Source organism: Aedes aegypti, chromosome 2, assembly GCF_002204515.2.
Source record: "Aedes aegypti strain LVP_AGWG chromosome 2, AaegL5.0 Primary Assembly, whole genome shotgun sequence".
NCBI lineage: Eukaryota > Metazoa > Arthropoda > Insecta > Diptera > Culicidae > Aedes > Aedes aegypti.
Genome location: NC_035108.1, coordinates 31,110,577 through 31,135,567, shown reverse-complemented (window position 1 = coordinate 31,135,567; position 24,991 = coordinate 31,110,577). Strand labels below are relative to the sequence as shown.

The window sequence follows — 24,991 nt, the reverse complement described above, 5'->3', positions numbered from 1 at the left end:
AAAACTCAAGTCCAAAAGTATTCTTTGACGTCGACTTGCGTTTCGATATACAACATGTATTGTATGTTAAATAATCTGAATCGTGAATTCATTGCTTCACCAAACTATCCAGAATATTTTTGTATAAAAACCAATTTGGTTACATGATGAAATTGGTTTCGTAATGTCTTATATCGCTTGAGCCTATGAAAAAACAGCCAATTCTGAATGACTTTGACGGCATGTGTCATTCAAAACATTTGAACATGCTTACCGGTATTGGAATTCCTAACTGATCTATTTCAAATTTGTGATTTTAATAGTAAAAAGGGCGTACCGTAATCCGGGGTGATATTGATCAGCGGGGCAACATTGATCGCAATGACTCTCCTCGTAAAAAGTTCGAATCAACATTTATCGATGAAATACTTTCAATGCATGAATGGTGACCCTCTTACTTTTATTCATGAACTAATGAACATTCAGGTCTTTGCGAAAATTAAGTTGTATTAACATGTAAATTTTTCAATTTATGGAAACAATTATTTTCATGCTTTTGGATGATACGATCAAAGAATCATGTCTCACACGAATTCTGAAAACGACATGACCAAATAAATGCAATTGTTACTTAAATTTACATCGCTCAAAATGATTCCGCAATCAAAACTTTCATAAATATGTTCAGTTAAGCATAGTTCACAAATTACTAAAAAGAGTGTAGTATTTCCTTAGGAAATTGCCTACCTTTTGGCGTATTCCACAATTCAAAGTGTTTTTAACTTTGAAATAACTCAAAAATTATATGACTTGTAATAGTTTGCCCTTCATATTCGGCATCAGGGACCATGATTTTAGTAAGTAATGACATTTTCAATATTACCGATCGTTGTTTTCATAGGTGATCAATGTTATCCCATATCAGCTAAATAAAAAATCATTTAAAACATTTTTTTAAACATATTAAAAACTTTCAGAAATCAAAATGCAGTATGTAGTCACGAGTGATAGGTGCCAGTACTGGTTTAAAACATGCAACATTGTCATTATCAAATGATTTGATTAAGAAATATCTAAAAAACTGATCAATGTTTCCCCGGATTACAGTAACTCAAAATTTCGACGATCTTCTCATCCAAAACTCAGCCCAGAGGCTACAAATAAGTAAAAACATCTACTTTAAACCAAATTTTGATGATTTATTTCTCCTGATAATCACGGCCAATATAAATCCGTTTAAATATCTCAGATTTCCTTTGAATTTGTGGACTTATACAATAAAAAGGGCATAACTTCAAAACGGGCCCTTCGATTTTTTTTTTTTATTTTTCCCAGACATGACGGATTTCACGCCAACTCGACACGCGATTGGCAGCACCCCTTCAGAATTCAATAAAACTTTCTGGATGTCAAAAGTATGTGAAACTAAGATACTTTGCATACTTTGATTTTTCAAAATCGATCTAGACTAACATTTAGAAAGGGTCAAAGTTTTTTTTTGACTTTTTCAACTCGGATTGTTAGACGGAGTTGATTTCCTCATAGGCAGAGGCGAAGTCCATTGATTGCCTTCATTTAAAAAACATAATTACTGTATAATTCCGTTTTTTAACTATTCTCAATAAAAAATACAATCTATTTTCTGATTCAAACTCATTTATCATTTGAAAACACGATCATATTTGACGGTTTAAAACAAAATCTTTGAAAAAAAAAATTTCAGTTTTGGACTTAAAAAATTCGATGTTAGAAAAACTTTTTTCTCTAAAATATGCCCAATTTACAATGTATGGACGACTTTTAGTAAATTTAATTACGAAACTTTTTGCTTAAGGATGATCACAATCAGAAGTGGCCGTTTTTTTTAAATCGACTTTAAGGTTTTGAATTTTTTTTTTCAGTGTAGAAAATGTGTTTTTATTTTTTCAATATTTTTTTCTCAAACTTCAGGAAATTTCACGACAGTCCCCCATACAACACTTTTTTGTAGGTCTTACCGCTTTCGAGTTATACGGGTTTATAAGAAAGGTAAAAAAACTTTGAGACTTAAAAAAATCGATGTTAGAAAAACTTTTTTCCCTAAAATATGCCCAATTTGCAATGTATGGACGACTTTTAGTAAATTTAATTACGTAACTTTTTGCTTAAGGATGATCACAATCTGAAATGGCCGTTTTTTTTTAATCGACTTTAAAGTTTTGAATTTTTTTTTTTTCAGTGTAGAAAATGTGTTTTTATTTTTATAATATTATTTTCTAAAACGTCAGGAAATTTCACGACAGGCCCCCATACAACACTTTTTTGTAGGTCTTACCGCTTTCGAGTTATACGGGTTTATAAAAAAAGTAAAAAAAAAAACTTTGAGACTTAAAAAATTCGATCTTAGAAAAACTTTTTTCCCTAAAATATGCCCAATTTGCAATGTATGGACGACTTTTAGTAAATTTAATTACAAAACTTTTTGCTATGGATGATCACAATCAGAAGTGGCCGTTTTTTTTAAAACGACTTTAAAGTTTTGAATATTTTTTTTTTCAGTGTAGAAAATGTATTTTTATTTTTTCAATATTTTTTTCTCGAACTTCAGGAAATTTCACGACAGTCCCTCATACAACACTTTTTTGTAGGTCTTACCGCTTTCGAGTTATACGGGTTTATAAAAAAAGTAAAAAAAACTTTGAGACTTAAAAAATTCGATGTTAGAAAAACTTTTTTCCCTAAAATATGCCCAATTTGCAATGTATGGACGACTTTTAGTAAATTTAATTACGTAACTTTTTGCTTAAGGATAATCAAAATCTGAAATGGCCGTTTTTTTAATCGACTTTAAAGTTTTGAATATTCTTTTTTTCAGTGTAGAAAATGTGTTTTTATTTTTTTAATATTTTTTTCTCAAACTTCAGGAAATTTCACAACAGTCCCCCATACAACACTTTTTTGTAGGTCTTACCGCTTTCGAGTTATACGGGTTTATAAAAAAAGTAAAAAAAAACTTTGAGACTTAAAAAATTCGATGATAGAAAAACTTTTTTCTCTAAAATATGCCCAATTTGCAATGTATGGACGACTTTTAGTAAATTTAATTACGAAACTTTTTGCTTAAGGATGATCAAAATCTGAAGTGACCGTTTTTTTAAATCGACTTTGAAGTTTTGAATATTTTTTTTTTCAGTGTAGAAAATGTGTTTTTATTTTTTTAATCTTTTTTACTAAAACGTCAGGAAATTTCACGACAGTCCCTCATACAACACTTTTTTCTAGGTCTTAACGTTTTCGATTTATACCTACCTTACCTTGATACCTTGATGGCTACAGCGTAGCGTCACGCCATTGCCGGGCGTATTGTAGAGCTCCATCTTCGTCGGTCTTGGGCGAAACTTCTCCAGTTGCCCCGAACGTTTAGGGTCGCCAGGTCCTCTTCCACTGCGTACAGCCAGCGTATTCGTGGTCTTCCCCGAAGCCGCCGGCCTCTACCTGGTTCCCTGCTGAATATTATTTTCGCAATTCTTTCTTCCGACATTCGCACTAAGTGACCAGCCCACTGAAGTCTGCCGTATTTTACACGATTGATAATATTCGCATCTTTGTACACTTGATACAACTCGTGATTCATGCGTCTGCGCCACACACCATTTTCGAGTTTCCCACCGAGTATTGTCCGCAGCACTTTACGCTCGAAAACACCGAGAGCTTTCCGGTCTGACTCTTTCAACGTCCACGCTTCGTGCCCGTAGAGAGCCACCGGAAGAATCAATGTTTTATACAGGGCGAATTTAGTTTCGGTTTGCAAGCTGCGGGACCTAAGCTGGTTACGTAGTCCGTAAAAGGCCCTATTCGCAGCCGCAACACGTCTTTTCACTTCGCGGGAAACGTCGTTGTCACATGTCACAAGTGTTCCAAAGTAAACAAATTCTTCAACAACTTCAAACACATCCCCATCAAACACTACCTCAGCACTTACACCACCATGCCTGACTCTATCTCTACCTGCAACCATGTACTTCGTCTTGGTAGAATTGATGGTCAGGCCTATCCTCGCTGTCTCCCTCTTCAGAGGCACGAAGGCCTCTTCCACTGACCTGCGATCGATTCCAATCAGGTCTATATCGTCCGCAAAGCCAAGGAGCATGTGCGACCTTGTGATAATAGTGCCATTTCTTTGCACGCCAGATCTCCTAATGGCACCCTCAAGTGCAATGTTGAACAGTAAATTCGAAAGTGCGTCTCCCTGCTTCAATCCGTCTAACGTCACGAACGAGGTTGACACCTCGTCTGCGATCCGAACACTTGATTTCGAACCATCCAGCGTAGCACGTATCAGCCTAATTAGTTTCGCCGGAAAACCATTTTCAGATATTATCTGCCAAAGCTCATTTCTTTTCACTGAGTCGTACGCCGCCTTGAAATCAATAAACAGATGGTGAGTCTGCAAGTTATACTCCCGGAATTTGTCTAGGATCATTCGCAAGCTAAACATCTGGTCCGTTGTCGAACGGCCCTCACGAAAACCAGCTTGGTATTCGCCGACGAAGGACTCCTCGAGCGGTCTCAGTCTGTTAAACAGGATGCGCGACAGAATTTTGTACGCCGAATTCAGCAGGGTAATTCCTCTGTAATTGGCACACTCCAGTCTGTGCCCTTTCTTGTAGATAGGGCGGATGAGGCCATCCAACCAGCCGGTGGGCAATTCTTCGTCCTCCCATACCTTCAGAAGTACTCGGTGGATCGACTGGTAAAGCTGCTCGCTTCCGTGCTTGAGAAGCTCGACCGGGATCTCGTCCTTCCCAGCAGCCTTACAGTTCTTCAGCTCGCTGATAGCCTTTTTAACCTCTCCTATGGTCGGTGGGTCCACAGCTTGATCGTCATCATCTATGTTAATCCTGTTCCTCGCTACATTTCCATTATCACCGTTCAACAATTGCTGGAAGTGCTCCTTCCACCTGGCAGCCACCGCCGTTTTATCGGTCAGCAAATTCCCTTCTCGGTCATTGCACATGGCGGGCACTGGTACGGTGTTGTGCCGCGCACCATTGACCGTTGCATAAAATCTCCGCATATCATTTCGGTTCATGCTTTCTTGTGCGTCAGCTACCACACTTTCTTCGTGCTGCCTTTTCTTTCTGCGGTGGATTCGCTTTTCTTCGGCTCTCGCTGCCCTGTACCGCTCTCTGTTCTGTCGGGTACCGGCCACAAGCATACGGCTTCTGGCAACATTCTTCATGTCTGTCACCCTCGATTTATACGGGTTTATAAAAAAAGTTAAAAAAACTTTGACCCTTTCAAAATGTTAGTCTAGATCTATTTTGAAAAAACAAAGTATGCAAAGTATCTTAGTTTCACATAGTCTTCACACCCAGAAAGTTTCATTGAATTCTGAAGGGGTGCTGCCAATCCCTTTGTCGAGTTGGCGTGAAATCCGTCACATGGAGCTTAGCTATAGAAAACGACTGGTGAGCACAGATATGATTCTGATTTTTTTCTGATAATAACGGTCAGGGGGGTGCAGAAATTTGATATATTGAGTTTTGTCAAAAATATTTCAAATCCTTCGTGAAAAATTGGATTACAGTTGAAGAGTATTCCTATGTTGCTGAACAGCCACATGAACATTTGTGCTTCGGCAACACTTCCTTCAAATTTGGTGAAAATTCGGTATCGTAATCTTAAAAATTATTGGTATCTGAATGTAACACCCCCAAATAAATGGCACTGTTGATAATAATCGAGCAGTGTTGCCATCTGTTATCAGAATATAAAAACTTAAATGGCCTTTTTGGAAAGTTCTCAATACATGCTACAACTTTACCGAATATCTCGGATCAGTTTTTCCACATCTAGGCGTTGCATTGGTCGTAAAAAGCACTGGACTGAAACGGCTATCATCCACAAACAACTGGAGTGAAGCCAAAAATTTGGTGCTGATTTGACAGCTCGTTCAAAAATACAGATTTAAGCACGAGACCCACTCGTTTTTAAATGCGACATTTATATTTCAATTTCACTTATCATGCTGGTGTTAAGTGTGTATAATTTTGTCCAGTTTTCTCTAGTCGCAAGATAATTTAGCCACCTTTTATCAGGCGTAATGATAAACGAGCATCAATAGTATTATTTTTTTCTAATGCGACATTTGCCGCTACCGCGCGGGGTTTGATGGGAGCAAAGCCTAAACTTGTTTACACAGCACTAGCGCCACGCAGATACTGGCTGGATTCAAGAACTAGCGTTTACTTCAGGAGGTTGGGGTGTACCATTAAAGTACATGCAAAATGTACGTATATCGCCCTCACTTTTGTAGGGGGATTAGGGGTATAATGCACATTCGGGACACCCCTTATTCTTCGAGAACATGCACATTCGATATTTCGCATAGGAGGGTGCTATCAGCATTTATTTTTTTTTCCAAAATTTTGACATTTAACAGCACTGGTTCTAACCACTACACCAGGTCCATCATATGCGATCGTGTGTTTGCTGGTATAAGATAGACGCAACTTCTTTGGGACTATCAAATATGTTTCCAACTTATTTCCGATACAGTTCTTATGTATGCGGTAGCGTCGCGTTTCACATATTATACAAAACAATGTGCGACCCGGCCCCGTCCACCACACGCAGGTTGTATGGCCATTCCCTGTGCGTCCCGTCCCAAGTTAAACCAACCTTTTTTTTGCCGAATCCTCAATCAACCTCGCGCGCGCGAACGCTGGACCGCAGCTGTAGCTTACGAGCCGCTTCAAACCAGCCCGTTCCAATCAGTCCTAATCTAGCATTTACGGAGAGCGGTCGATTGTGTTTCTGACTTACAATAAGTTCAACGCAGCAGCCGTCGCCTCCCGAGTTCGGAATCTATCACCTAAATAAGAGCCCCAAAGTAGGCGCGCGTTCAGTTCACGTCTTCTGGTTCAGAAATCCCCACGATCGATCAGTAGGCGATCATTAGTTAGGCTGCCGGGAAATAATTTCTACGGACCGAATCTTGACATACCGTGGCCTGCCTAGTTGTTGGCAATCTTGTTTGACAAATTCCTCACCGCGACGAGTTTTCAGCAAATTGAAAGGCTTTTTAATTGGAGCGATCCCCGCAAAGTTGCGATCGGAACGTGTTGCACTTGATCTGCATTCGCGCACGCAAGCACGCGCCCGTATTTGTCGAAGTAGTTTACGCGTGAGCGGAGACAAATCGTGGGTAGTTTTCGTAGGATCAGTGATCTATTTGCTGTTAGACGTTACATTTTGCAAATTTGAAATTCAATAAGGACGAAGTTTGAGAAAAAAAAGATTTAACGATGAGTGACAAGGTTTATGTCAATGGTATAACGATCAACGGCAGTGAATGCAACGGAAATGGAACCACGCTGACGAATGGAACACCCGCTCATGACGAAGAGAAAATTGCAGGCGTGTTTTATAATGCGCGGGAAGATGCATGGTGAGAATCACGTTCAGTTGGTTGGTTGGTTCTTTAACAACATGGGAAAAACCAATTCACATGTCATGTTAAGTTTAAAAAGTTTTAAACTGAAACACTGTCTGTCTAGAACCGTTATTAACGAAAGAAAATGACGAACAATTCTGCACCCACCATATTTCCGTGAACTTGAAAATGTGTTTTTTTCAAGGGAAATGAAAATTGTAGTGATTTGAACATTTTTGATCATTTTCAAGGGATAAAATCCCGTACGCTGCATAATTTACCATTCCAAAACCTATCAAATAACCATCAGTTTCACATTCAACATTCGGAAATCTGAGCATCTTTGCTATGAATTTGAAGACAGGAGGAAAGCAAAACCATCGTGATTTGATAAAGACATTTTATATATTTGTTACATCTGGGTTGAATGCTTACAATGTGATTTTTGAAAGCTAAATTTCTATCTAGCATGAGCCCTAGATACTTAACTTCATCTGATCAACTTAATGATCCAGATTTTTGATTTAAATGATTGTATCGTGACTTCAGTAATCAATGTTGTGAGAAAAGTGACTTTAATGACTGTTTGGTGACCAAGTCGAAAATAGTGACCAATTCATTAAAAGTGACTCGCTAACAGCCCTGATTGGTGGTGATCTTAACGATCCACGCGTTCGCAAAAAATCTCGTCCGTTTTTTCATGTGCCTTTGTCCTGATCTGTTCCCGATAAGATGTGGTTGGGTATTACGTCAAACCATAAAGACAATCGCGAATCGGGTGTTGTCTCGTGCCTTGCCCGCGGGGTTATCAAGGAAGTGTTTTAAAACAAAATTTTAATTGGCGGATAGACAAAAGGAGATGGAAGCGCGGTAGCGCTTTTGGTGTTTACTTATAGGCGATTTTTGCGACGCAGTATTTTTCCAAACATTAGTGCATAATTATAACACTGTTAGCTGGGGTGAAATTGTGTGTCATTTTTCGTTTTATGAATTACTAAAATTGATAAGGCTCAATACTTGATCAATGAAAAATTGTGCAACTCTTTGGACTCATGGACTTTGAATAAAAATTTTCAAGTATTCTTTGGAAACGCTCGTTACAAAGTGTTCACTTGAGAAAAGACGAAAATATTGTTACAATCGATAAGTTCATTCTATATTACTATCATCAGCCTGGTCTCTCTTCAGGCAACAGTGTAGTGTGAAAAATTCATATGTGTGTAAATCTGTGGAGAAAAAAATCCTGCTGGATATCAAGCTAGGACATTCCATACCAGATAGTAAAATACCTTAAATAATATCTGATGTATAGGTACTCTACAAACACCAAAGTGTTAATTGAATCAGGTATTGCAATACCTCAATTATACAAGATATAGAAGTGAAGTCCTCAATAGCTTTCGAATACCTCAATTATGTATTTTAAATAGTTTTAAACAATATTCAACACCATCATAATACTTGAACTACTGAACAATACCTAATAATTATGTTATGATACCAAAATATTGTATGCACAGATTGGTGCGAGTTATTCGCTCCTGCTCGGGATACTTCTTAGGCATTTGATTGCAATAGGGTGCCGGTACCAATGGTTGTAATGTACCAGTAGATTGGACTATGGAATAAAATGTATATTTTTTGATAAAAACGTTATGTGCTATTTTTGGTGAATAGATCGCCTCTAGTTTAGTCGATTTGCCAAATTTCAGCTTTTTATTTTATCAAAAAGTCATATAAATAATTAACTTTACGCAAAAAAATGCTCCCTTGCACCAGTAGTTGTCGTCGTGTTCCAGTTGAGTAGTGGATCAACGGATGGAAGCAGTTTTTAAAATGGCTGTATAAAAATGAAGAAAAGTCCCAGAGATGATCTTTATGCTTCATTCGAAAGATATTAGTTGCTTTTCAGAGGGAAAAATGTTAAACCTATGTACAAATTTACCATTTTGTTTAAAATTCCTTGCATCATTCCCGAACTTCTACTACTGGAGCACTAGCGCAACTACTGGAACACGTGTACCAATAGCGATTTTATGTTAAAAAATTAGTTTTATCATTCTTTTTATATTTTTCCCAAATAGTTAAGGCATTCTTTTTATATTTTTCCCAAATAGTTAAGGCTTTTCGTTATTTGGTTATGATTTTTTATAGCTTAGGTAGTCCAGTAATGGTACCGGCACCCTAGTTGTTTAAACAATTGATTTTTTGTTTAAGAACAATTGTTTAACACAGAACGCTGTATCGTAGAAACGTGAGAATATTCGAAGAGCGATATAAGAAAGGCAAGTCGATTTCTAAAATAGTTTTCAATTTGGACTTCGGAGACGTGATATAGTGTCGTTCTCGATTTAAATGTTTATGAAATGCAAATTGAATAAATAAATTGAATTGAAAATTGAAATGATGCAAGGTCAAAAGAATATGAATCAGTTATACATATAACGGTAGTGAAGTGTTTTGCCTAAGGATATGTGAAAGGAGGGATTTTGTGTGGTGTTTTGTAAATCGCTCTGTGGAACAAATTTGTTAAGGTACCGCGGGGCAAGTGGGTAAATGGGGTAAGTGAAAAGAATTGATATATTTTACTGAATATGTGAATTAACGTTTTAAACTCATGCGTAAAGTTGTGGAAAATATTTTTTTATACCACTTCTGAGTTGTCCTTTGTGACAGTTTCAAACTGCAATAAAAAAAGTTTTAGAATTAATTCGACGTAGACCTAAAAATAACTAAATTTAAACACCGTCAATTTTCTTATCAGGTGGGGCAAGTGAAAAGTTTATCATTAGAGATTGAATTTATGTTTTCTCCTTAAGTAGTCATAAGTAAACATGGTTCGCAATTATCATAGAAAAACATAACGTGCTGATAATTCAAGAAACACTATACTCAAGCGTTAAAAGCTATTAGAAATCATGGAAATTCTCTAAAAGATGTTGGCAAACATTACAATATCAATATGTCTACTTCGGGCAGCCAATTAAAAGGAAGACGTTGACTGAAAAGTTGCAATATTAGAGAACACACGGAAATCTCGTGGAATGTCTATGTAAAGCTAGTTCAAAACATAAAAATGGGGTATAGGTCTATCCATAAAAAAATACCCCAAATACGTTATTGAAGGATTCCGTTTGATTTCTCCCGAAGAGTTATCCGACGTCATATCCGACTTTCTCAAAAACAAATAACGAGCGGTGGAAATTCTACAGAGCAGAAATGCAATTGCTGTCCTATAATGTAAGAACTAACATTGGAAATATTGCAGTTATAATGTTGTCGATTCATTTCAACTAACATAACTAAACAGAAGAAAATTGAAGTGAAAAGAATAACATTTCCTTTGTTTACATGTTAATTATGTTATTGTTCATTGGGAAGCCTTAACAAGTGTTAAAGGTAATAGAAATCGTGAATATAACTGTTTGTTTTTGAATTTATTGTTCAAAACGGAAAACTTTTCACTTGCCCCACTTTTGGGGCAAGTGAAAAGTAAAGAGACATTTTTCAAAAACTTTTTCTGTATTTTTTTCTTCAATTTTTCATAAAAATCAATTTCAGCATGCTGCTTATATATGGTGGGAGTTAAGCTAAAAAATATACACAACCTCATTTGTTTCAATTTAAAGTATCTAGAATTGGGAGAATCTCAACTATGCGAGTTTCATTACCCACTTGCCCCACGGTACCTTATTAGTTAAATAATAAGTTAGTTTGATTTACTTTTCAATTAGTATTCAATGATTACAGAAATTTTATACTTATCAAAGGCGTGGAGTGCAGCGAGCTAGGTGGGCGGATCAAGATCGTATCGATTTGGCGAGCGTGGGGCAGAACCGAGGATGGAGAGATACGGCATCAAACTGACGTCTTCTCGGCCATTACGCTGCCATGATAAGAGATGCCTTTCCTCTCCGGTGAATTATTCCTCGAAGCAATAGCGAGTTAGATATGAAAACAAGGATAAAGAGAAGGAATGTTAGTGAATGTTACATGCTTTATTGCAGTATTGGCCTACATTGAAGTCATACAAAATTCGCTCTTTGGATTCCCACGATAACAATCCCTGAAACTTTTTTTTGTTTATTAGTGACACTTTACACCGGAAGGCCTGAAACTAATGAAAAACAACAAAAAATGAATCCGAAAGAGCGAGAACCTTGATGTTTCAATGTATGACAATCCAGCTTTATTGCATGTGCGAAGTTCTTGGTGATATTCTCACAACGGCCATTCAGAATGGTTCGGCGGATGTAGATAAAAGATCATTATAAAATTAACGCGACGACATGTTAGTAAGCTCAAAACGATTATTGTATTTGAAACTGTTAATTTAAATAGTTAAGCTAAGGGTCGTTTATTGTATATAACTTTATAGATAAGCAGAAGTAAAGCACGAACGCGAAGTAATGACCTTCCATTCCATCTTCAAGTGCTCCCCACAAGCACAACACTTCATTCTGGCACTTTAGAACGTCCATTTTGTAACTTGTTCACACAAGAAATCTGCCTCGACCGAGTTGACAAAACGCGCCCGTACCCCTTTCTGAACCAAAGGACAGGGTATTTTAGAACGCTTTTGCAAGTAGAATACAAATTCGTTATTTGTTTTCTGATATATAATCAAAATTTTGAAAAACTTTTGATTTGTTGATTTAGGCTTTATAGGATACATTTGAAGCTGTAACTTCAATGACTTAAGCTGTTGAGATCCGATTTATTCTTTTATTATTTACGAGTAAAATAACCATCATCGTTTTACAAATTTTCAAAACCAATGTTACAAACCAATTTCAATGGTTATGAAAGTCTATCATTGCGTTTCACTTGCTATCTGTAATGCAATGTTAGATTTTCATAAAGATATCTTTAAATTTGAAAGAAAAAACTGGTTTTTCATTTTTGATGATTGAATGATGGATTCTTGAGCTTTACTCAAGTAACCACTCGCACGCTAATTCGCCTTTTTGGCCTTAAAGAGCTATTATACGGCTAATATAAGGCTTGTCAGCTGAATAATAACAGTATATTAGTTCGCAGGGCGAATTAAAGCTATTTGGTTACCTGGGTAATCAGAATCTTTTATTTAATCAATCAAAACTGGGTAGTGTTTGATCCTTTGACTCTTAAATCCTTACATTATCCTACTAACCCAATATCCTTTCCCTGACAACTATAGAGATACAGAGGTTGTTCAGGACATGTAGATTTTCTCTACGTAATTTTCGTTTCAGTTCACTTTGAATTCCAATTTCCGGGAGTTTTTACAACTGTTCCTAATTTCAGCAACTCTCTTGTTTTTTTCTTCGTTTTTAGTTCGATCCCTAAATGTCAACTTCTTTTGACATTTCTCAGGTCCGTCACTGTTCGACAAGCCCACTCAGGTTGTGCCTAGTAGTGGTGGTAACAGAGGTACATCCGGTCTTTAGTAACAATAATTGTCTAACTAACATTCCCACCGTTTCCCGATGACCGAAGGATGTGGCCGACACTGTTATTGACTATCAAATGTTGAGCTTGAGATTTGTGTAAATTGAGAATGTATAATAAATCACACAAGTCCCATTCATTGGATACTTGCGCAATTGTAGTTGACCTAGTCATTCACAAAGTTCCTCTTTTGATTTATATTGGGGTTTCGTTCTACTTTGTCGTAAACAAAATATTCCACTTTGGTGGATATTCCTGCTTACTTGCAACATAGATTCATTTTCCAAGTATAATTTGGCGAAAGCTGTTATGGTTCCGTACACTTGTACACCAAAAATGCAATAAAACTACTGTATTTCGATAAATAACTTCAGTTCAATTATCGATTTTGCACTTTTTCACCGAAATCGCATGGACGAACAGGATCCGAGCGAAATGCTTAGCGATCGACTGAGCCACACCACTTTACGATACAAATTTCTTCCCGCGCCCCGTGTGACTTACCCAAGAAACGCAGATGTTATAATAGTGAGAAAGAATAGGCCTTTTCATGTGACAGATCCGTCTATGCATTTGTTTACATCGATGGAGGACCGGTGCTAACACGGGCCTGTCATTTTCATAGAAGAAATGTCAAAGTGCTTCCCGATCAGCTGATTTGAGACGTCATTTGAATAGGCCTATAGCTTGTGCGCATCTGTGTGTGTGTGCGATGTTTGACGTTGAAAACGGTTACTTCGATTGTGTTGTTTTCGCTGCACTGTGAGCAGCTGTCATGATTGTTCGGTCAAAAGTAATTGTGTTTATATATTTGGGCTGAATTTTGATGGCGAACAATGAATTTTACAATGAATATATTTCATCATGCTGAAGGAACGTAGGAAGATGGAAATCTGGATACTGATTGCGACAGAAATGAAAACGATAAGACGAATAGAGAAACCGGCAAGTAATAATTTCATTGAATTACTTCCAATAAACGATCAAGACTTATCAAAATCTTATTGCAAAATACCAAAGACGTTTTGGGAATGAATTGTTTGGCATCGGTTTGTATCAGCATCATTCACTGCAATACTGCGAAAATTGCAGGTTCTCACTGATCGAAGCTCAATACGATTGATACTAGCACATCAATTTTGACTCCACAACATGTATTCAAACAAATAGAATTATGTTGACTTTTCATGATTCTTATTTCGGACGCTTCCTTTGACACTTGATTTAAACAGCTCATGAAAATCATAAGTATGAAAATTAAATCATCAATTAAAATCGTCCACCCACTAGAAAGACGTATAAGGCAACTGGGCATTATAAATTTTCATGAATATCTATGGAAAATGTTTATCAAAACGAACTACGAAAATGAAAACTTTGGAACGCCAAGAATCGAAACATTTCGTTTGAAAATAGCAACTCTAAAGCTTAAAGTAATATGTAATAATATGTAATAAGCTATAAAATATATGAATCACAACGGTAAAAACTACGAATTTTACGATGATTAATGCTTATGCTCATACTCAAGATGAATAATCAGTTTTGGTTATAAGGGAAGAATGAAGGGGCATAGCCTCCATTCATTCACAAAGTTTCCTTCACTACTAAAAATGTTTGAGATGATATTTCGAAAACAAGGTGCCACTGATAAAGTAGCTTTTTTTCAATCTGACATTGAGTGGCATTTTTCGGTTTATTAATTGAGATAACAAATGATAAGACCCCTTATTTCCAGAATTCTTTGGTAAAGTGTTACAAACTGTTTTACACTAGTGGTAAAAATAAAGTTTTCACTACAGAATAACGAACAGGTTGACAGATCCAGTGGTAGTGTGTGTCCCGGTTTTAAGCGTGTTATACGCAATTTATATTTTTATGTGTAATTTTCTGGCCCTTGTTAAAATAATATGAATGTGTATAAAAAAATCTTGGATATCAGTGAGGAAATAGTAGAAAACAATTAAAAACCTTAACTTTTTTGCTCCTTTTCACAAGTAATAGTAAGTCTCAATGGGAAATCAATGTAAACCACTATTATAGGAACATAAGTTAGCAAGTATCACTGGAACTGTTCCAGTAATGGAGGAAATGATTTTTTAGAAGATTCAATGATTTTATCATTCTAAGATTATTTTTTTACGTGAAATAGAATAGAATATCTTTCAAATAACGTATTCAGATATGAAAAACGACCTTCCGTTAGTTTTTTGGAGATGTTTTATTCCGCAGCTCGTTACTATTGCCTCTATCACTACAGACGCCCTATATGTTAATAATAATGAAAATTACTGTGGACGTAATTCACAGAATGACTGAATAGCACATGATGTAAATGATAAAATGACACAAACATGTGTTCTTAAAATGCATTGAACAAAAAATGTATACCGTAAAATATATAAATATAGTAACCCTCTAATACCCAACCCCGCCTTTAGACGGGGTACACTTTGCAATTTTGTGTATTTTATAAAAAAAAAAACGTATCTTTAATATTTTTATGCAATCAAACTATCACAGAAGAAGAGCTTGATGGTATTGACATTTCAAACCTGTTTTTCCGATAGTTACAAGGAAAATAAAATGTACTCCAGAAAGAAAATAAAAGTTTTATATTTTTAAAAGCATCGTAAAAATTTTTAAATTTCAGGCTTCAAGAAAAAATGTTCAAAATTAAAAGTTATAAAAATCAAAAATCAAAATTCATAAATTTGCAAATAAAAATAAAACGTTTTAAGAACGATTTCAGATAACAGAAAATTTAGGTATTAGAGGGTTAAAAAACAATAGATTTAATACCAATCGTGTTTCAAATAGAGGCAATGTAATTTGATAAATAAATCTGTCCTCTTGTTGGGTGCCATTATTGCAATAAGAAAATAAATGGACGTTAATTTTTAAATTGAACAAACTACTAAACACATAATGACATGAATTGTTTAGGAAGTTGTCACACTTTGAGTCATTACCGCAAATACTTTTATTTTTACGATGGCTGATGGCATGACATACGAATACGATGGCCCATGGCATGACATTCGATCTAGTAATTTGTAATGTAGTCATAACGTGCATTTATAGCCAAACATGTTGATTGGATCCCTATAATTGAATTTTAATAAACTATATTAATTTGTATTAAACTACACTGCCTATGAACGTATGTCAGTCCCAAGTTTGCTGGATTTTCTAATCACATGGCACATCGAGCGTTCAAATTTTGATTTATATTCAAACAGAGCTTGCTAGAATATAATGATGTTCAATTTATTTGTTTGTATTCGATAAAAACGGCAGCTTCAGTCATATCAGTTAAAAATCGATTGCTTTGACTTTTATACTACATCTGAGTTGCCTACAATGTAAAGATGCCAGAGAAGATGGTTACAACTAAAAGGGTCAAATTATGCAAAATACGACCCTCATCCGATTCCTGCCTTTACACCATTATTTCGCTCTATTTCAACCTTCATACGTGCAATGATCTCTGTGCAATAAAAACTAGCCCCGCATTTGTTGGTTTCCATGCAATAAAACAGCCCATTATTCAATTGCGCGTAAATTGAGTCGCGCAGATGCCTTCTTATCGTCGTCGCCGAACAAACGCGGCTAACGGTCTTATCCCATCGAATCCCCCAATCATCTTCGCAAGCATCCAAATATGATACACACAGATTCAAGCGAGTGGAATAACCCTCGACCAGATTGAGCAAGTATCCCGAATAAGGGCTATGAGATCCGGAAGATACACGCCAATCAGGACCGGGTTGAGAAATATAGGGGACCGGGAACCGCAGTTATGTGGAGGCTTTCGCAAGAAAACTATTCTGGTGTTTTAAAATGGATGAAAAAATATTTTTCTAATAACTTTTTTGGTTAAGAGTATGGAAAATATTCTAATGTACTCTGCTTTAAAACTTCCTTAAATATAAATTTGATTAAGGATACTGTTAGATATGAGCTTCACTAATTATATCTATCTTCTATATAAATAAAAATGGAATGGTGTTTGTATGTCACGAAATGGCTTGAAAACGGGCTAACGGATTTTGAAAATTCTTCCATAGTTGTGTTCCTGAAGTGTTCCGACGTGTTTGTGTATATAAAAAGCAAAGGATATTTAACGGGAAAGTTGAAAAAAACAGGAGTGAACGGAACTTCCATTTTGCACGGGGCGTTCCATGGCGTTTGTCAACAGCCTACTTGATGGCAAGACGAAGTTTGCCGGGACCACTAGTTATAAATAATTATGAAGTTTTAGTCCAATTTGTCATCGAAATGAAAGCTTTATTATTTGTTTTTAAGTTCTTTAACATCTTTTTGAAAATCGTTAAATTAACCTAATCACATGCATTACAGTTTGAATATTTTGTTTGAAATCACCCTGAATATTTCAATATGATTCTAAAAATATTACATCACCCAATTATTTTCTAAATGTTCTGAAAAGTTTACTGGTAACAAACATTTTAGTGAGGGTCCCTGAAGTGTTTGGGTCCGCTCGGCGCCACCGTAAATACATCCCTGACTCCATTCAATGGTCAGTATTTAAAAATGCGTCAGGCGAACCGAACAACGTATGTGGTGAACCGTTTATGGCTAATTAATTTTAAGATTGGACTATCTGAATGGCGCTTGAAGGGACGATAGGAAGTACCAAACGCCTTTGATCCTAAAGGTGAAGATCATTGCGAATTTTGATTATTACAAACATGTTATTGAATTCACCGAAGAATACTTATTATCAAGGTTTTATCATTTTAATGATCGGGATATTCAGATCGGAGCCATAGTCAGCAACAATTGGTGTTGACTGTAATTGGAAATGAAAATGCATTTGCACAGCGCCCTGTCGGAGGTGTAGCCGATCAATAAAGCTTTTCCATCAGTGCCAACAGGTCATCAGACAATTGGCGATGATTAATGGGCTTTGGGGAGGCTCGTTATCTTCCTACCAAGTCGAGTGCTGTTTGCTTGTCGAGAGGCAATAACTATTGTATTGCACCCCATCATAGACGAACAGAGAAAGAACATTCCATAATCTGGAAGAAGGCTTGTGATTAGCGTTGCCAAGCCTCCCGGCCATGGTACGATGCTTATTTATAATCGCAGACACACATTTTACTGAGCTTGGACTTGAATCATTCTCTTTCGTATCAATAGGGGAACGACGCAAACTTTGACTCACGTCAGTCTTACAAGAAAAAAATATCAATAAAAAAAACTAAAAATTTGAAAGCTATTCTCTTAAATGTTGAGATTAAAATTGTCACACTATAAAGATATCGCAACTGACGTAAATCAGCCGCACTTAAGGTGAAACACAGCTTGGAATATAAATTCAATATTGTACCAAAACTTTAAAGGATGATGCTAGCAACTAATAAGAATTAAATTCTTATTTTAGCTTTGTGCACTAACAGAAAGCTTGAAATAAGAAGACCAGGAACACTGATTCACTATTTATTTAGTTTATTATCTTTCTAACCGGAAGTAGAGGTACAAGTCGGCTATCTTCTGAGGTGTTTTACCTTAATCCATAGTCAAAATTCCAAAGGCGTGCAAATCTCAAATTCTTATAATTCATGATTTAGATTTTCCTGCGAGTTGTCGATCATGCAACTCAATACTATTGAGTCAACAGTCAACAAATCAAGGTTGGGTCATAAATTTGACTCGTTGTCTTATATTTCCACAGTTTTTTTTTCTTTTTACACAAAACAATGATGATTTTAGAATTATAAAAACCTTTTCTGGCGAACAAAATTTGAGTTTTACGGGGTTTATGAGGTCATTGTTTACGGCGTGAGTGATTTTGCATGAAAATCTTAAGCGCGATATAAGCAAGACATACATATCTCAAACACTCAACACTTTCTAAACTCAAGTGTTTTCTCAGCAAGGAAGCACTTTACTGCACGTTACCCTACTTATGCTGTAAATCGGCCGCGAATAAAAGAGATATACCTAGCTCATCGAACGCTATCAGGAAAGTGTGATTTTGAAAGACAGGTGCGCACGCCGCGGCCATCGCCAATCTCGTTGAAGAGTCATTCGATTTAATGGGTTTTGGTGCCTGTTTTGTATGTGTTTGGAGGGAGCCAGCATCTGCTGCTATTGACTTTTAGTATGAAGTGCTGATAACTAGCTAGACTAGCAGACGAACTAGCAGCTAACTAGCAGACTCTTAACGATCATCGCTTGATTCATATAGGGAAAGTGTACCAATTATGGCCAGAGTAATTCCCTATTTGGCCATATGTGATATTTTGCTAACTTTCATAGTTTTAATCTCTTTGATTGTTTTAACATCAAGATATATCTTAAATCTAACTGATACAACACACAAACATTTTCAAAATTTGAAGACATTAAAATAATCACGTATGGCGAAATAGGGAACCACTATGTCCACAACTGGTACACCTACCCTAGGTAGAAAGCTGATGAACAAACAAGAAGCATAAACAAACTATTTTCTAGAATCTAGAACCTTACGACTAAAGGCGCCTTGTTGTCGACGTTTATGTTTCCCATACAAAGTAGAGTGTCCGGAATTTGAAGCTGTCCGTAATATGAATCAAAACGGTACTTGGATGAATTCCTGGTATTTTTTCGGAAGAATTCAAGGACATTACAGGGATAACAATGATACAATTTTCTAAAGAAATTCCTAAACAATTTGCTCTGGAAGATTTCAGTATTATCGCGGAAGAATTTTTGAACAGTTAAATGTATTCCGCTAGAAACGTTATAGGTATGTTAGACTTTTTGAATATTTTTTAGGTAGGTATTGTTGAAGAAACAGCAACATAAAACGGATTTTTAGAGAAATTTTTAGAAACACTTAGAGAACTTTCTGTAAAAAAATGCAGATAATCTGCGGAAAACTCCTCTGAGAGATCGCTAAGATTTTTTTTTTCTAAATGCATCCTTTTTAATCGCTAGTGAAAATCTTGTGGAATATTAAGAGGATCTCTTGAAGAAGCACCTGGAAGAATCGTTTGCTGTTTTTGTGCACAAAGCCCTGGATAATTTTTGCTGCGATTTTTTTGAGAAATCCTTGAAGAATTGCCGAGATTTTATCAAATATTTATTGGAAGAATTTTAAGAGAAACTCTAGGTAGAACATCAAAGGCAATTTTTGATAAACTTACGGTGGAATATTGAAAGAATTTGTGAAAAGATACCTTGCTTGGTGATCTTGGAGACTATTTTAGTGACTCCTAGATTTTCTTGTACTGCTTCTAAGAGAATTTCTTAGTAATTTCAGAAAATCCTAAACAAACTATGAACGAACAACTCGAGAATGCTTCAAACAAACAATTGAAATTTATATATAATAATACGTGCTTACAAGGACCTTCTTGGAGAAATTTTTCGAAGAATTTCCATAGCGTTCTCTGGCGGAATTGTTCAAGAGATTTTTAAGCAATTAGATAGAGATTCTTCGAGAAATTTTCTAGTAAGATCAGAAATCCCAAAGAAACATTAGGAAAAATGTGTTGAACTACTGAACCCGGGAATAATTTTCCACGGGAATCACGCGAGGAACTCAGTGAAAACTGGTAAAAGAGTTCCTGGAGAAAACACTGAAAAAGTACGAAAATAATTCATGAAGAAATCTCCGTGGTAATTCTCAGACCACATGATTGAATACCTGAAAAGTTCGTGGAAGAATCACAAAGGATATTTTTCGTGAGTTCTTTGGAAGAACTCTTGAATGTGTTACTGATGTGCAGCAATATGAGACAAAATCACAAACAAATAAAATCAAATCTATAAAAACAATGAAATTAGTGAAAATCGTGATTTTTGCGACCGACATTACTTATGAAAAACAATAATTTGCTTGGACCCCTCAAGAAAAAAATCCTAGCTACGCCAATAATCGTAAGGTTTCCATGCAGTATTTACAGTGAAACCTTTCGTTTGCATTAATTTGAACCTTAAATTTTCTGTACTTGTGAGGATCAAAAACAGATTTTGTATCAGGGTCTGGCTTCGGTACTTTTTTTAATTTGCTGTTTCCAACAAATATATACCAAATACATATCTTCAAAGTTTTTTTCAGGAATTGTTTTATGGTTATCCTGGTATTAATCAGAAGTACTTTGAAAAAAAAAAAACAAATCTTATAAATTTTTAGAAATGCTTTTCAATTCGTTCAGAAGTGCTCTCAGGCCTACCTTCATAATTCTTCCTTGTTTGGAAATATCCATAAATGTATTCTTCTGTAAACGATTTCAAGCAAAATGGCTAGAATTTGTGCAGAAATTCGCATTGCACAATTTTTGCGCCACTGAGAACCTTTGCTAAAAACCCATTGGACAACACAGAACTGCAAAGAAAAACATTTGAAGGGACCTAAAACAGGTTATATATTGCGGTATTGCTTCGTTACTATGTTTTAACCCTTTCTTTCCTATAGCTTTGTTCGACAATTTAACTGTCAAAATAGCGATTCTGAAAAAGTTTTGCAAATAAGGTATATTATTTATAATCACTATAAAACTTTTTGATTGTTTTCCAATAGTTAGTAGTCGATTGATTTTCAATAGTTTGACATTGGTCACTTATTTCGATGAGACAATTGAGCGTATAAATTTTTTTATAGAAAGACAATCTACACCGTCTTCAGCCAAAGGCTGCACAGACTGAACATTACTAACATTAGACAACGGACACATGGAACGACCAGTGGACCAGTGAAGAATTTTTCGTTTGACGAAAAGTTTTCTCCGACTGGGGCGGGAATCGAACCCACACTCCGTAGCACATTACGCCTAAACGACTGACGCCGCTGACCGCACGGCTACGAAGCCCACTTTCTTTCCAATCATTACTGAACTAGTTGTACCAACTACGTTTAGTTAGCATTCGTCAAAAATCGATCATCTGCAGATGCTTTTGGTAAAGAGAGCGTTAAAGTATGAACAAAGACAAACGAACGTGGTGGTCGATTGACAACATATCATAGGTTTGAATGAGTTTATAGTTGTTTTATCAACCATTCCATTAATCTTGAAACGAATTTCATAAGAGCTTTTCCAAGAATCTACTCAGCAATACTTCTAAGAAACTACTTCCTAGAAATATCCTAAATTCTTGGGGATTCTACAGTGAATTTGGTCACGTAGTGAAGATATAGGTATTCTTTTAATTGATGATGGTAATAATGATAAATGTTTCCATCGAAAAATGAATGTCAGGTTGTGAATAATGTACCAAACGTATCGTAATCTCTGACGCAACATGTGTTTTTGTTACAGCCTTATCCAGGTCATGATGAAAACCATTGAATAAAACATCGATCATTTTATGGGTGTATATTTATTCATATAATCGGAAGGCTGCAAGCCACGTAATAATCTTAGCTATATTAAGCGATTTAACATTGATGAAGTCGTCTTATGTCAATCTAGATCACATTCTTGGCTGAGCGCAGATATTCTAAACCGAGTGACACGCTCAATTAGTCATTCCATTCACGCCTAGTTCGTGCCGAGGCGCAAATCACAAATTCATTCGGCTAACCGTCGAAGCATGACTAAATTTCAAACAAGGCACAGTAGCAAAAAGCCGCATTCCTCTCACGTACTGATCTTGAGTGATTCTACAAATAATTGATCATCTATGTTCCCCTCTCTCTCTCTTTTCCTCACAGGTACACTTACGACATGCTGCAGGAAATCGCCAACCATCTGCTGTCGCGAACGCAGCTACGGCCAAAGATCGGAATCATTTTGGGCACGGGTCTCGGGTCATTGGCCAACCAGCTGACCGATGCGGACTACATCGACTACCAGACCATCCCACACTTCCCGGTTTCGACCGTGGATGGCCACGTGGGGCGACTGATCTTCGGATATCTCAAGGGCGTTCCGGTGATGTGCATGCAGGGCCGATTCCACTACTATGAAGGATACCCACTGGCTAAGGTAATAACGGACGCTTGATTCCCTAATTAATTAAACTAATTCAATGTTCCCCATTGTAGTGTTCGATGCCGGTTCGAGTGATGAAGCTAGTCGGTTGTAGTCACCTGATCGCCACCAACGCTGCCGGAGGGCTCAATCCCAAGTACAAAGTCGGTGACATCATGCTCATGAAGGATCACATCAACATCATGGGTTTCGCCGGAAACAATCCCCTGCAAGGTGCCAATGACTCCCGTTTCGGACCCCGGTTCCCCAATATGGTGAACGCCTACGACTGGAAGCTGTTGAAGAAGGCCAAAGAAATCGGAAAGGATATCGGCATCGACAACGACCTGCACGAGGGCGTGTACATCTGCTTGGGTGGTCCCAACTTCGAAACCGTGGCCGAGCTCAAAATGCTCCGGATTTGGGGCGTAGATGCCGTGGGGATGTCCACGGTGCACGAAATCACCACTGCCGTCCACTGCGGGATGACCTGCTTTGCGTTCAGCTTGATCACGAATTTGTGCGTGCCGGAGTACGACACCGAGGAAACCCCCTGCCATGACGATATCGTAGGAATCGGCAAAAGCCGGGAATCGACGCTGACGGATCTGGTGGCGCGGATGGTCAAACACATTCACATGGAACTGAAAAAGTGATGCAGCCGACACATTCCCTTCACAGCAAACACAGTCGATCGCCTCTTCTGTTCATTAGGACAATTATGCTTAATTCTTATAGAAATTTTAACATCGCCCTATCATTACTTTTTATATTCTCCACATCTGAGATTAATTAGCATGTAAGACACTTGATATTGGTTCATCTAGGAAGATTTTAGTGATGTTATTATAAGATTATAAATCTTTATAATAAACTTTCCTCTTTTAAACTGTTTGTTACTGATTTTCATGATACATGAAAAGCTACAGTGTAGCTCCACGTCGTACAATGGGTTCTATAAACGTGATTCCGGGCCTTCCTTAGCCGAGTGGTTAGAGTCCGCGGCTACAAAGCAAAGCCATGCTGAAGGTGTCTGGGTTCGATTCTCGGTTTGTCCAGGATCTTTTCGTTACGGAAATTTTCTTGGCTTCCCTGGGCATAGAGTATCATCGTACCTGCCACACAGCTCTCAGTTAATAAGGGAAGTGGTGGCAACATGAACAAGGGTGGTAAAATGAACACCGTGCCTTTTATCGAGGAAAAACAAAATTGATTCAATTTTGATCACGCACGGACGATTTAGAGCATAAATCGGAGTGTTCGGGTTGATACGGATCAATTGAAGTAAAAATTTCAACGGAAACTAAGATTTTAGAAAACCACGTTTGAAAACTAGAACTTTTAGCTCGAGAGTCTTGAGGTTTTTCAGTGAGGTGAATACCGTTATGATATGATGTCAAATATGATACCTTTAAAGTTCTTTTTGAATGGTTTACAATCTTTAATGGATATATTTTCGGGAATGCTATGAAAATTTTCAAAAATGTTTGTTTTACATACGTTTTTTGCTTGATGTTCATTTTACCACCAACAGCTGTTCATTTTACCCACATAGTGCACTGCCCATAAAAGCATAACTGTCCCATATGGATTTTCGAACCAACACCTTTTTTCGTCACAACATTCATATTTTAATATATACTCTACTATGCATAAAAAAATTAAAACACTTTGTTTGAAAATGATGTGGAAAAATATGAAGTTGGTGCAGTCCCATATTGAAAAATGAAGGCATAACAGTCTCTATATGAACTTTTGACTCAAATAGCAACTGCAAAACGCGAATTGTATTCAAGTTTATAGTTTTTGCTGATCAATATAAGCAAAATGGTTTATCTGTGCGATTGTGTTAAATGAATATTGCATGTAGAAATTAACTAGAAAATTATGAACATTTTTACCACACGTAATGAGTTAATTAATCTTCGTACGTACCACACGATATACACATGCAAAAATGGTCAATCGGCAAAGAAAGCTCTCAGTTAATAACTGGAAGTGCTCATAAGAACACTAATCGGAGAAGCAGGTTTTGTCCCAGTTGGGACGTAACGCCAGAAAGAAGAAGAAGATTTGAGCTTCAGGTTCTATACCTAGGTGAATCGGGATTGGAAATCTGTAGAATGAATGGCACTTTTTTATGATCAAAACTTGCTAATTTTATCGTATAATATTGAAATCGTAGAAGATACCGTAATCCAGGGTAACATTGATCGGAAAGTTTGAATCTACATTT

At 36.7% G+C, this 24,991-nt stretch overlaps 1 protein-coding gene across 2 annotated transcripts in view; it reads left to right on the top strand.

Moving 5' to 3' along the window:
- The window catches only part of LOC5574096 (purine nucleoside phosphorylase), a 47,392-nt gene extending 23,748 nt beyond the window's left edge, over positions 1-23,644 (top strand). The window contains exons 1-3 of one of the 2 annotated variants that reach the window (XM_021840419.1): positions 6,726-7,411; positions 22,497-22,770; positions 22,830-23,644. In XM_021840419.1, the coding sequence (XP_021696111.1) occupies positions 7,269-7,411; positions 22,497-22,770; positions 22,830-23,411 (999 nt within the window). In that variant the 5' untranslated portion in view covers positions 6,726-7,268 and the 3' untranslated portion in view covers positions 23,412-23,644. Of the gene's footprint in view, positions 1-6,725; positions 7,412-22,496; positions 22,771-22,829 lie in introns of those variants that run through there. The other variant, XM_001661117.2, reaches the window with a different exon arrangement.
- The last annotated feature ends 1,347 nt before the right edge of the window (positions 23,645-24,991 follow it).